Below are 12,485 nucleotides of genomic sequence, written 5' to 3'. Positions count from 1 at the left end.
TTACTATGCACAGACTCCGCCGCCAACTGTTAAGCGTACAGGATGCGTGGCTAGCGCTACGATCCTACTGACACTAACGGTACATCCCGAGCCAAGACTCGAACCTACGACGACTGACTTGTTGGAAGGCCACCCGCTAACATGTACTTCGTTTTTGACGTATTCATCTTCAATCCAATCTTCTCTGCTTCGCGTTTTAGTCTGGTGTACTGATCTGCCACCGCCTCGAATGTTCTGCCGACAGTTTCCAGGTTATCCGCGAAGCAGATTAACTGATCGGATTTAACGAAAATCGAGCCCCGCGTGTCTAATTTCGCTCATTTACAACACCTTCTTGGGCAATATTAAACAACAAGCAGAAAAGACCATCACCTTGTCAAAGTCCCATGCGAGATCCGAGACCACCCAAAATCCTCACACAACACTGCACATCCTCCATTGTAGCCTTCATCAGTCTGGTAAGCTTCCCCGGCATTTTTGGAGAATCTGCCCAGAGTAAAGATCTCTGGTCCGTTGTGGACCGACCCTTCTTGTAGCCGGCCTGGTAACTTCCCACAAATCTGTTGGTTACTGGTGACAGTCGCTGGAAGTTATTAGGGATAATACTTTGTAAACGGCATTCAGGATGGTGATCGCTCGATGATTCACGATCATCTGTCATAATACTCACAAAGCCTTTGCGGAATGCATTGAATTTATGATAGAGCTCTCGTGTTTCGTGTGAGCGGTACAGCTGCTGTAGTACTTCGTACTCCTCCTCCTCCTGGCGGCGTTATTTTCCTGGAAGTTTTGGGTTTGCTGTCTCTGTTTCTCTTTGTATCGCTCTACGTTCTGACGGATAGCTTTTCGCAGCATTACTGCCCGCGCTGCGTTCTTTTCATTTAATATCTGCCGACAGTCCTCGTTAACTATTCGTTACGTCGACTCGGTACTTCGCGACCTGAAACGTTCTCCACTGTACTGCTGAAGGTTGACTTGATGGTATTCCAGTAGACCTCTAAAGGGGCTTTTTTCCTGTGTCGGCTCATCACTTCGACCAGAGATTAGATCTATTGTGGTACTGCCCAAGTGTTTTCTGTACTCCGCACTTCATATTATTGGCAGTATCACTATTGAAGTAAGTTATACGCTTATCATTCATATCCGTGCTTGTGTGTAAGTTTTACCTTTCCGTTCCAAGCTTACTACTCTACTATACCGAGCCTCTGTCTCTCTTAACAATATCACCTAATTACAATTCCCTGGAGAGAACTTTCATACGTTACTCACACCAGTTTTATTATAACAGGGACTGATTTTTGTTAGAAGGAGAGTCAACAGAGGCCACATATTTCATAACACATTCAAGGGACAAGACCTTCGTTTTGTCGAAGTCCCTTTGCGTGGTTCGAATGGGCTTGATAACACACCCAAAATCATGTTCTTGATTAGTCTTGTTAGTTACGCAAGGAAACCATTTTCGTCTATAATTTTCCACAGCTCTTCGCGGTCGATAGTGTCATAACTTACTTTTACTCCACTTTATTGGCTAACGGACCGTTCACCGGTCTAGGGCTGAACGAATTAGAGATGTCTCTACTGGTTCTCTACTGAAGATAGCTTTGGCGGCTCTCTCGTCAGGCATTCTGGCTACATATCCAGCCCACTGAAGCCTGCCCCGCTGTATTACCTTCACTATATCAGCATGTTTGTATACCTGGTACAATCTTCCAGTTTCCATCTTGATTATTCGTGACAATTCTTGAGGATCCGCCGCAGCGTGTAGATTTGGTCCGTTGTCGATCGCCCACCCACATAGTCGATTTGATAACCACAAACCTTCTTGCTAGTGGTGAGAGACGGCGGAAAACGATCAGGGAGAACACTTTGTTACTCTCTTCCTCTCCTCCTCCAGCAGCTGTTCTATATCCCACATTCTGACTATCAGTTGGCATCAGAAGCAACCTAAAATGACCGATTCAGTAATCGAGGATAAAAATCGACACAATTTTAATTTTTTTTCAGGGTCCCCATGTTATTTGTAGAGAGTTTTTTTACTAGTGTTATATAAAACATTTTGACATAAATATATTAATGCAACATAGTCAATCGTAGTATTAGCGTTCATAATTTAAGGCATTATTGGAGAGGAAAAGTTTGTTTCGAAATTATCTCTTACGATCTCACTCGAATGCTATAACGCGAACAGCCTTATTAGTTCTATGTCAACCTTGGGGTCGTAGCTTTGCGCAAAAAATCTTGATATTTTTTTTTGTATCAATTACAGAAATTTTTCGGTTTTCGTAGAATTGATTTCGTTCCCGCAACATTTCTGCCGCTTAATATCGACGCAAGGGTAACGCATTACGAATATGTTTCCGAATTTCATCCAGAATCCAGTGCAGCGTCTAGAATTGAGCCCACGTGCAATCCTGGCGGCAAATAAAAAACAAAGATGTCGCGTCGGCGATTTGAATTTTATCATTTAAAACAAAACTCGTGAAATCAAACTCCCTGCCAATGACTGGCAGCAACCGTTTCAGGAGTGTTTTTGTTAACAATAAGTTTCAGATTGATTATAAAACAATATATTGTTAGTGAAAAATGGTGAGCTAAAAAATTTTTCAAATATTTTCTTTCATTTTCTATATTCTCCATGTAACGTTATATAACCTCACACCCCCTTCTTCCGTACGTCACAAATCGTCACGATTTTCTTAACCCCTTCTTGACGTACTTTCAATTATCCATTTGAAGGGTTCTTTTCTTTAGCCTTTCAAGGCGTTTTTGTGTCATTCTGGGCTGCATTTGGAATCCCTTTCTCCTTTGATGTTTTCTTGCCTTAAAACACGTTTTTTCGCTATTCTGAATTTACTTTGGGATAATTTTGGGTTCGAAATCAGATGTTTTCCTGCTTTCGGAAGCGTTTTTTGTCATTTTTAGCAATGTTTTGAAATACTGCTTTGTTTTTTTTTTATTTTATGACCTTCAAATGAATTCTTTAGGAAATCTGAGCTGAATTGGGATCTGCTCTACTTTATCTGAGTTCAGCTTGGGATTTGAATTCCGGCTTTTTCCTATCTCTGCGCATTTTTGCTAATCTAAGTAATTGGGGAACATTTTTTGTCTAGTCTAGCCATTCGGAGCATTTACAGTAAGGCTTTTATTTACACGGGAGATGCGTTCCAAATTTGTATGGCATCGCGTAAAAAAGACTTTTTTGAGTTGCGAATATAACGAAGAAAACCGTTTTAAAATGTTTGAAACTCGTTTGAGTATGATAGTGGTCAATCTAGAGACCAAAATTCAATATTTTAAATTATCAGTATTTACACCAAAAATTGTGATTTTTTTCGAAAACTGATATATGGTACCTAGTGGCCTGAAACGGAAAACGTGATTGAAATGAGGTCGATATCTTGTACCGTTTTTGAGTAATTAAGAAAAGCAAATCGTGTAAAAAAAGACCTTACTGTACTCACAATGCTGTGTTTAATTCGGATAACATCCTAATTTAAGCTTCCATGGTCACAGGTCAAGTCAAGTTAATTTTGTGATCTTTTGTTTTGGTAATAGCAGTATGATATTTTTATTCGTTAACCTGCTATTATTCTCATTTCTAGTATTTTTGAATCATTCTCAGTGCCCATAAACCAATATTTCTTTCAATTAAAAATAAAAGAACGACAAAATACTGTACGACAAATAAGCTTTAATTTGTACACTTATAGGAATACTTGCCATCGTAAAGTAAGTACATTCTAGCCACAAATATAGGAACATCACATCATATTATGCTCAAATACACGTCAGAATACCATCCGCCAACAAATGCCAATAAATGCAACCGTTACGACCGCCATCAGCGAAGCTCTCAGTTCTCCAGCCGCACCACCGTCTCCGTCCGTGGTCGTGCTTCCATCGGGTGTCGTCGTGCCAGGACTAGCCGTTGTCAAGTCATCGGGGTTCACCTGGCCCTGCAGCGTAATTCTCCACTCGATCGCCGGATACACGGGCGAGGATCGATTCAGATATAGTTCCGTGATTTCGTAATCATTCCACTCGAGCGCTCGGAAGTTTCTACCGCTAAACATCGTATAGCCATCGCCTCCCTCCCACAGGAACTGACTGATGATGATCTTGTGCCGATCGTAGTCGTACAGCGGGGCAAACGTTGGCGTCAAACAGAGCGCACAGCGCACTTCTACGCTGGCCACTCGCTGACCAGGAGGCTTACTTAGGTCGAACACGACCTGCACTCCAGACATCTGCAGAAACTCGCCGTAACCTTGCGAACCATCGTATCGAAAGACACTGTGTTCCAACATTTCCCGAATAGTTGCTCCAGTGATTTCCGCCAGTATCATTGCATTCCCAAAAGGAAGCACCGTCATCAAGTCTCGCTTGGTGATATTGCCATCCCCTGAATCGATAGAAGACCGTATTCCTCCCCCTTGCACGAAAGCAATCGCCGCATCAGTCCAGTATCTCGAAGTTTCCTCCACACTTGCTGCGTATGTCATTACCATCGAGTCCGCAATCATGTTTCCAATGTTGCATTCTTCGAAGCGACATCTCGTGGCATCCAGCAGGACTAACGTCTCTCCAATGACTTCATCCAGAGCTAGGACACCGGGTCGATAGACCTCCAACAGCTTCAATACATCAGACTCCCTTTCGACAGCGCCGTTCAACAGTATGGGTTTGCCATCGTAGGACACCAGCTTACCGCTGGGATCGAACTCAACGTTCATGTGACCCAAATATTTGGTATAAGCATACGCTTGAACAACCGGAACGACTTGACCTGCAGCATTGGTCACTTCCACTGGATACGGACCTTCCGGCTGGTCAATATCGGGGGCCGTCCCGGTGTAGAGGAAAGTATGCGAATGCCCACCGATGACGATGTCGATATCAGGACAACCCGCTGCGATTTCTTTGTCTCGATCCAAGCCACTGTGTCCCAGAGCAATAATGATGTTGACACCCTGAGCTTTGAGTACAGCAGCTTCTTTACTGAAAACGAAATGTACTTGCGATTAGCTGATGTTGTACAGTCACAGTTTTGCGGTAAACCTACTTGATAGCCTCAATCTCGTCCGTGTACAGGACCGTATTGGTCGGTGCAAGCTGCTTCGTCTCCGGCGTCAGATAACCGATGACTCCGATTTTCACCCTCTCCTTGACGAACACGATCGAGTTGGCGAGCGATTTTGTGTTCTGCATGCTGGGCGTTTCCGACAGGTCCAGATTGGTGGCCAGCACCGGGAAGTCCACCTCGTTCAGGAAGGGCACCAGACCTTCCACACCGAGATCGAACTCGTGGTTTCCGAGGGACTGCGAAGAGTTAGTAGGAAAATTGTGATTAGTTGAAGGCATTTTGTGATGTAAATTCAGGGACTTTTTTGATGAGAGATTTGACAAAAAACTGAGCATATGTGTAATTGAATGTCATGAAATGTAACAATACTGACAAAGTATCTCAAACAGGAAGAATGAAGTTAACCCAGTTATAATTCGATGAAAACTTGTACCATTCATCAGGAAGCTATGTATTCTACTCTACCGTACAGGGCGTTGATCTGGACTAAAAGTGAAACAAATATCAGAGTAACGAAAAAATGCACTAATGCACACTAGGTACAAGGGCTCCGGATAATAAAAATAAAAATAAAAGCGACTGGTTTGACGATAAATGCAAACAGTTAGTCGAGGAAAAGAACGCAGCACGAGCAAGAATGTTGCAACACCGTACGAGAGGGAACGACAGCAATGGAACACCCTAAACTCAGTTATCCGAAGGAAGAAGCACCAATAAGAGTAGCTGTATCAAGTTAACGACTCTCATGGAGGTGGAGAAGGAGATTGGCCGGCTAAAAAACAATAAAGCTGCTGTAGTGGATCAACTTTCCAGCGAGCTACTGAAGTACGGTAGATACACACTGGTTAGAGCCATGCACTGGTTAATTGCCAAGAATTCTGAGGAAGAACCAGTACCGGAGGAGTGGATGGAAGGAACTGTGTGTTCCATCTATAAAAAAGACAACAAGTTGGAGTGCTGCAATTACCGGGTAATCACTTTGCTGAACGCCACCTACAAAGTACTCTCCAGAATACTGTGCCGTTGACTATCACCATTTGTGAGGCACTACCAGGCGGAAACACAATACATCATAAGGGCAAGTCTTGCTCTACTCTGGCATACGAGGCAAAAATTCTACCCGAGAAAGAGGAGTTGAATTCCTACTGAGCCCAGGGGCACATGCGGCCCAGATGATTGGGAGCCATTGAACGAAAGAATCCTGGTCAGATTTAGAACACGGGTTAGAAACCTTACTGCAGAGCTGGTAGCGACTGAGTGACTCAAAAATAGGAACTTTAGAGACCAAATGAATGAAAAAAGAGACCAAAAAGAGACCGAAAAGGAACCGAAAAGAGACCAAAAAGTGACCATAAAGAAAATTTATAAAGATGAAATTCAGACTAAGAAGCAAAAAAAAATCTTTTGATATGTGAAAAAGGCTTGTAAATTTTAAAATATAAAATGATTGCATTAAAAGGCAATACAAACGTATAACAGGATGACCACTTAAAATCAAGTTTTGATTTCTAGCTTCGTCCTGGTTTTCCCTACAGTATTTCCTAAATTTTCCCCTTGTTTTATTTTTGAAAATAAGGAAAAGACAGTGCTAGAAAACTATGAAAACTATATTCAGCTGTTCGTCGACTCTGACAAGTTTGTACATAGAGTCCAGCACAATTTTCGCTCTTTTTATCTCCAAATCGTTCGCAAACTTCGCCTTATGGCGCTTTCTTGTTTCTTTCACTTTTTTGTTGTTGTTAACTTGCCGTTGAGCTTCCAATGCTTCTGTTATGGGAAAATTCTGACCCTCGAATTTCAAGTTTCAAAGTAGGCAATGTATGTGATTTTTTAGAGGATGCGAATAATGAACACGAGCTGAGGGTGTGATTTAGACTTAGAAAAAATTTCCCTCGTCCAAACGAAACGCGAACCCGCAATCTCCGATGTCGCACTTCGTTTAGCGGTAGGACTCAAAAGCTTTGTCTTCTCGAAAAAAAATCTCCTTGCAAAATTTGACCTCAATCAGATTTTGCAAAGAAGGCACCGAACAGTGGTCCAATTTTTACCTACTTGTTTAACCGATGAAAAAATAATGTCTTAGAAATGCATGAACCGTCGGGATCTTTTGTTATCTCGAAAAAAAAAAAAAATTATTTTTCGAAAAACTTCGATATCTTGAACATACAAAATTTTCGAGCTGAGGGTAATAGAATGTTTTAGCAATTTTTTCAAGGTCCTAAAATTAAGCTAAACCGACACTTCAAATAAATGATTAACAAAAAATACTGTTCTAAATAATCCGAGTGAAACATGAAGTCGCTCAAAAACACGGTAAAAATTTCATAAAAAGCAAACGGTTTTTCAAGAATTCGATAAAGATAAGAAGGGTTTCGCTCCAACTTGAATGAGGGGTTGGTAGCAGCTTTTCAGAATTCAATGGAACTTTGCGGGTGTTTAGGCCTTAGTACCCTGAGTAACTTTGCAATTTTTCAAAATTTATATGTATTAACATTTGAAAGGGCTTCAGTTATTTTAATAAATCGATATAACTGAATAAAAAACCGAGATAGAGGAAAGTTGTGAAGGGATGACTTTCAAAGAAATTAAAAACATTAAGATACTTGAATTTGAGATTCTATACTAAAAAAAACAAGAATTGATATTCATAAAAACCGACTTTCTCAGATTTTATCTAAATAAGTTTTTTTAGACAGGCAATTCAGTTGCCCAAAGTTCTTCTGAAGAAAGGGGTCCTTTTAAAAGAAAAAAGTTTTTCTAACAAAAAACTTTTTTTTTCTAAAAGGACCCCTTCTTTCAGAATCATTTTGCAACAAGATGAAACAAGAGCCACCATTTCGGTCGTTGGTGATGTACTGCTATTATTATTTTCCAATAGTGAATATCAATTAACGCATCTTTCAACTGTCAAAACCAAGACCTTGGAGTTACTATGCGCAAGCTGTACTTTTGTTTCATGCCCGCTCTTCTTCAATTCAGAGTAAGCACTTTTACAAGAAGATTGAATTTGTTGGAGAAAGTTTTGTTTCATAAATTTTTACAGATTGTAAATTGTACATTTTGTGTTGAAAAAGTGTAATAATTTTGAAAAAGACACAGTAAGTCTCTATTTCGGCAAGAATTTATATCATATTAGTTTGTCTCTTACATTTTCGCCCCTGGGACAACTTTAAACGAGGATTTGCATCGAATATTTTTACATTGGGATTGGTTTATTGTCATTACGAATTCATCATGGTCCGAATTTGTGTTAGAACGACTCCTACACGTTCAAAAGAAGCAGGAGGCAACAAATACCCGTACACCCACTGATATTATATGGGTGCATGTGTCGTTATGCAAGAGCAGGGCCTCCCCGATATAAAATTTTGGCCTTAGTTTTGGCACAGACGAGCCACTCGAAGACGATTTCTTTGCCCCGAAAAATAACGATTGTTTTGAAGTTTTGTTTATTAAGCAGTAATGCCACTGATGTTGCTAAAAACAAGCGTACACACTTATTAGCAAAAACAAAAGCCGTTTTTACGAAAATTAGTTGCACGGTTGTGTCTGTGGCTTTAGTATATGATGCACAATTGGGTAAGTCAACTCAACCCAATCGAAAATTTGAAGTAACAGAAGCGTGAACGAACATTTAACGCTTCAAAATTTAGTGCTTGAACCTGTTCCACCTTAAAAGGCAAATTGAAATGAGTCGTAGTTAAAAAAAAAAATCAAAATGATTGACATTGACAAAAATGGGGTAAACCTTTTTTCGATAACCAAAAAGCTCAGTTAAAGTTTAGGCAAATATCATAAAAAGTGCTTAGTCCCCCTAATCCCCGCAGATGCTTACAGCTGTTAAGAAACAGCAAAAGATGCTTATCCGGCTAATTAAATTTCTTTATTCCACCAGCTCACCTCGTTTTGACCTGGAGTCGCTCGAACTGCTGTCAAAACCTTTCTTTATTCGCACTGTAATTTTCGTCAGTTTTGCGAGTGGATTCACCAATACTATTACATCGTATCTGTCAAAACGGTCATAACTCGCGGGGGATGCTGAAAACTACCAGTAAAGCACGACATGTACTCAATAGAACAAGCAAAACATATTTTCCATTTCGTAAAATATTTGAACCCAACGGTTTGCATTTGTGGTCCCATTTGTGGTCCCCGTGGCTCTGTGGTTAGCGATGTCGGTCGGCTAGCTCTCCCACACGGTTGTGATATCGGGTTTGATTCCTGATCGAGTAGAGGATTTTTCAAGCTGGAAATTTTCTCGACTCAGCGCTGGAGCACGGTGTATCGTTGTACTTTATCCTACACATACAAAATGTGCCAAAACCAATATCGACAACGAATTCTCTCAACTAATCTAGTTGATCGAGACCGCTATTAGCCCCAAGGCTAAGCGTGCGATATTATTATTGGTTTGCATTTGTCATGAACTTTGTTACTGAAGCTTTACAAGAAAAATTTTCAACGAGTAAGTACAAAACGGCAAAAAGACGGGACGGTTGAAAATTGTTGAAAAACGATACCATCCCGTTCAAAATGGTACGTCTGATCAGCATAGACAAAATGCTTACTCGATTTGTTATAGAACAGCACGCTTCCTTCACCATGCCATGCGATGCTGCCAAATTCATCCAGAACCATATCATATTCCTGGAGATTGATGGTCGATGGCCCTTCCATTTGGTAGAACAGAAAATTTTCCAAATACACCAGAATTTCAGAAAAACGAAAAAAAAAATTGTGCGCGAACAAAAGAGCAAAAAAAAAGCAAAAACCGATGTGAACAACGCTTATCTTTTATTGTCGATACCAGGGTGCAGAGGCAGAGAAGGCGGGACGCAGAGAACAGACGTTCACCTTTTTTTCAAAAGATGTGTAAAAACTTGCAACCGTCATTTACCACTAAGTGGTAATGCTCCCGCTATGTGGCGCATTTGTCACTTACAAACCAAGCACTGATATCGATAAAATACACTGTGCTACAAATGAAAAAAAAAAATGCAAGAACTTCTGAAGTGACCTAGTGTAGGTTGTAGGTCTTGTTGAGTGTAATATTCGCTCATACACCCCCGAAATCTGAAGTTATGGTAAAAATACGGTTTTTTGGACCTCAGTGCATAATTTTTTTTGAAGTAGAATACTTCTCTCAGGAAGTTCGGCTACATAGGGATGTGAAATGAAAAACTAAAACCGAAAAAAGTGAAAAATATGTCCAATTTCAAATGCTAATAAATCGGTTAGTATTCGATGGATTTCCTTCGTTCTTGCAGCAATAGATTGGAAAATCTTTTAAGATTCTTCCCAAAAAAAGATAATTGTAATTTTATCATTCACACTATTGTACTATTGAAAATAGTTAAGCCTTGTCAAAACAAAAAATTCGACCTCTGATTGGTCGTTATATGATTGCTTCCCAAGCACGGTCGACAGAATCATATAGCTTGCAATTTTAAACATGCTATTTGGCCTATAAAAGAGCCTGTTTCAGTCGAAGCCGCTCATAATAGTTCTAGACAGCGACAACAGCAGTCATTCCTTAGCAGCAGCAGTAGCAGGGCAGTGGATACCAGCGATGGCGGAAAGCGGACACAGCTGTGGCGTAGCCAGACTTCCTGAAATCTCGCTCGCACAAAGAAGAGACAGTGTGCTTTGCGCTACAAGTCTCGTTTCTCATTCAGTCGCTACGTGCTGTGTGCAGCGTGCGAGCGAGAAAACTTGGGAATTTTTTGCGACGTACACGAAGATACCTCGTCTTTCAACTTAACGAGTGCGGTGCATGGGCGACTTGAGACAGCTTGCGTGCAAAATATCGTGAGCTCGTCTCGCGAGCTTGCTTCGCGCAAATGGTGCGAGAAGGAAATTAATTTTGCGCAGAAGGATACAGGCAGGGGATTTTATGTTTTTTTATTTACGGTGTTATAGCAGCATGCATCAAAACACTGTTAGAATTATCAATGATATAACCTAGTTCATTTATTTATCAATTCAAAATTCTATGATTAATTCATTCGACTTTTGTTAACATGAATTAAGAACGTTTTGTTACTATACTTATTATGCTAACGGTACGAAAATGAGTAATAATTTTCTTTTCACCGGATGCAGAGTGTGTTACGTTGGTTAACAGAAGTGTTTCTTTCGTCGGTTTAGATGTCATTGACTATCTTATGATAGAACTCTGTTTTGTAGTTCTAAGAATAAAAAATGTGGTTTGAAATTACAACATAAGTTTTCCGGAGTTAGAAATAGTAAAACCATTAGAATTGTTTATATTTTCTAGTACATGTTGATGTTGGATAGAATTTTCGAATTGAGTACACTAAAGTCGCTTTTTATGCGGGGAATACATGCCGCGTAAAAAACCGCGTAAATTCCGGAATCCACGTAAAAAAAACCGCGTAAATTCTGCAATCCGAGTGAAGAGGAACCGAAATCCGCACAAAAAAAAATACCGCTTAAATTCCGGAATCCGCGTAAAAAACACCGAATAAATTCCGGAATCCGCGTAAAAAAGCCGCGTAAAAAGTGACCTTAGTGTATAGATATTGCAAATCAGGTTCTGAAGGTTCGTGATAATCTGATCGTAGTTATATAGTTTTGTGAATTCTTCTGATCAATACACCTACAGAAGGGTCTGACGGCATATATCTTATGTAGGTACGTTAGGCAGCCTATACACCAGAGAGACGCAGAGACACTCTCCGTTAAGGCAACTGTCAACATCAAAACGGATAACGGCAATGCAAAATTATACAGCTCCCCCGTTTTGATGTTGACAGTTTCCTTAACGGTGAATGCTTTGTCATTTCTCTAATATACAAGTTCACTAAGGTACAGTACGGGCGTCTCGCTCAGTTCGTAAAGCTATGAGACATCGTCTGGTGCGCCGCAGTCTCTTACCGAAAAAAAAGAAAAGAAAACTCTCGTCGCTTGAGTAAAAAGCGCGTGTACAGGAAGTCTGTGTACACGAGAAAGTCTCACGAGTCACGAGCTGTAGCGCACAAGCTGTATCAATTATGTACAGTACGGGCGTCTCGCTCAGTTCGTAGTGGGAAAGAGAAGCGAAAGAGCAACCTGCAAATTGCATGTGACGTGTCTCGTCTCGTCGCACATACATGGAAATTCTACGAGCGAGAGAAAGATTTCTCTCGTCGCTTGAAAAAAAGCACGTGCACTGGAAGTCTGGGCGTAGCAGTGGATAGCGCACTAGTTGCAGCAGATTCCAGCAATGATAGCGGCTGATGCAGTGAGGCACTTTAGTGAAATGCAGTCTATGAGCGATAGTGGGCACTAGTAAATGCATTCAATGAAAAGTTGACTCATTTTGACAACACGTGAGCCGTCTAGTTTTGAGTGTTAAATCAGCTTTTCACTGTTTGTTTTATCACAAGGAACACTTCATTCG

The 12,485-nt window shown here is 40.6% G+C and overlaps 1 protein-coding gene across 2 annotated transcripts in view; it reads right to left on the bottom strand.

Moving 5' to 3' along the window:
* Window positions 1–3,687: 3,687 nt before the first annotated feature.
* LOC129731168 (protein 5NUC-like) overlaps window positions 3,688–12,485 on the bottom strand; it is a 55,655-nt gene continuing 46,857 nt past the window's right edge. For both annotated transcript variants that reach the window (XM_055690973.1, XM_055690974.1), the window contains exons 4-5: window positions 5,063–5,319; window positions 3,688–4,998 (exon numbers count right to left, since the gene is read on the bottom strand). In XM_055690973.1, coding sequence (XP_055546948.1) covers window positions 3,789–4,998; window positions 5,063–5,319 — 1,467 coding nt within the window. In that variant the 3' untranslated portion in view covers window positions 3,688–3,788. The remainder of the gene's footprint in view (window positions 4,999–5,062; window positions 5,320–12,485) is intronic.

The sequence above is a fragment of the Wyeomyia smithii genome, chromosome 3 (assembly GCF_029784165.1).
Source record: "Wyeomyia smithii strain HCP4-BCI-WySm-NY-G18 chromosome 3, ASM2978416v1, whole genome shotgun sequence".
NCBI classification, from domain to species: Eukaryota; Metazoa; Arthropoda; class Insecta; order Diptera; family Culicidae; genus Wyeomyia; species Wyeomyia smithii.
Note: the sequence above shows the minus strand (reverse complement) of the source record. Positions and strands in the feature narration are given on the sequence as shown.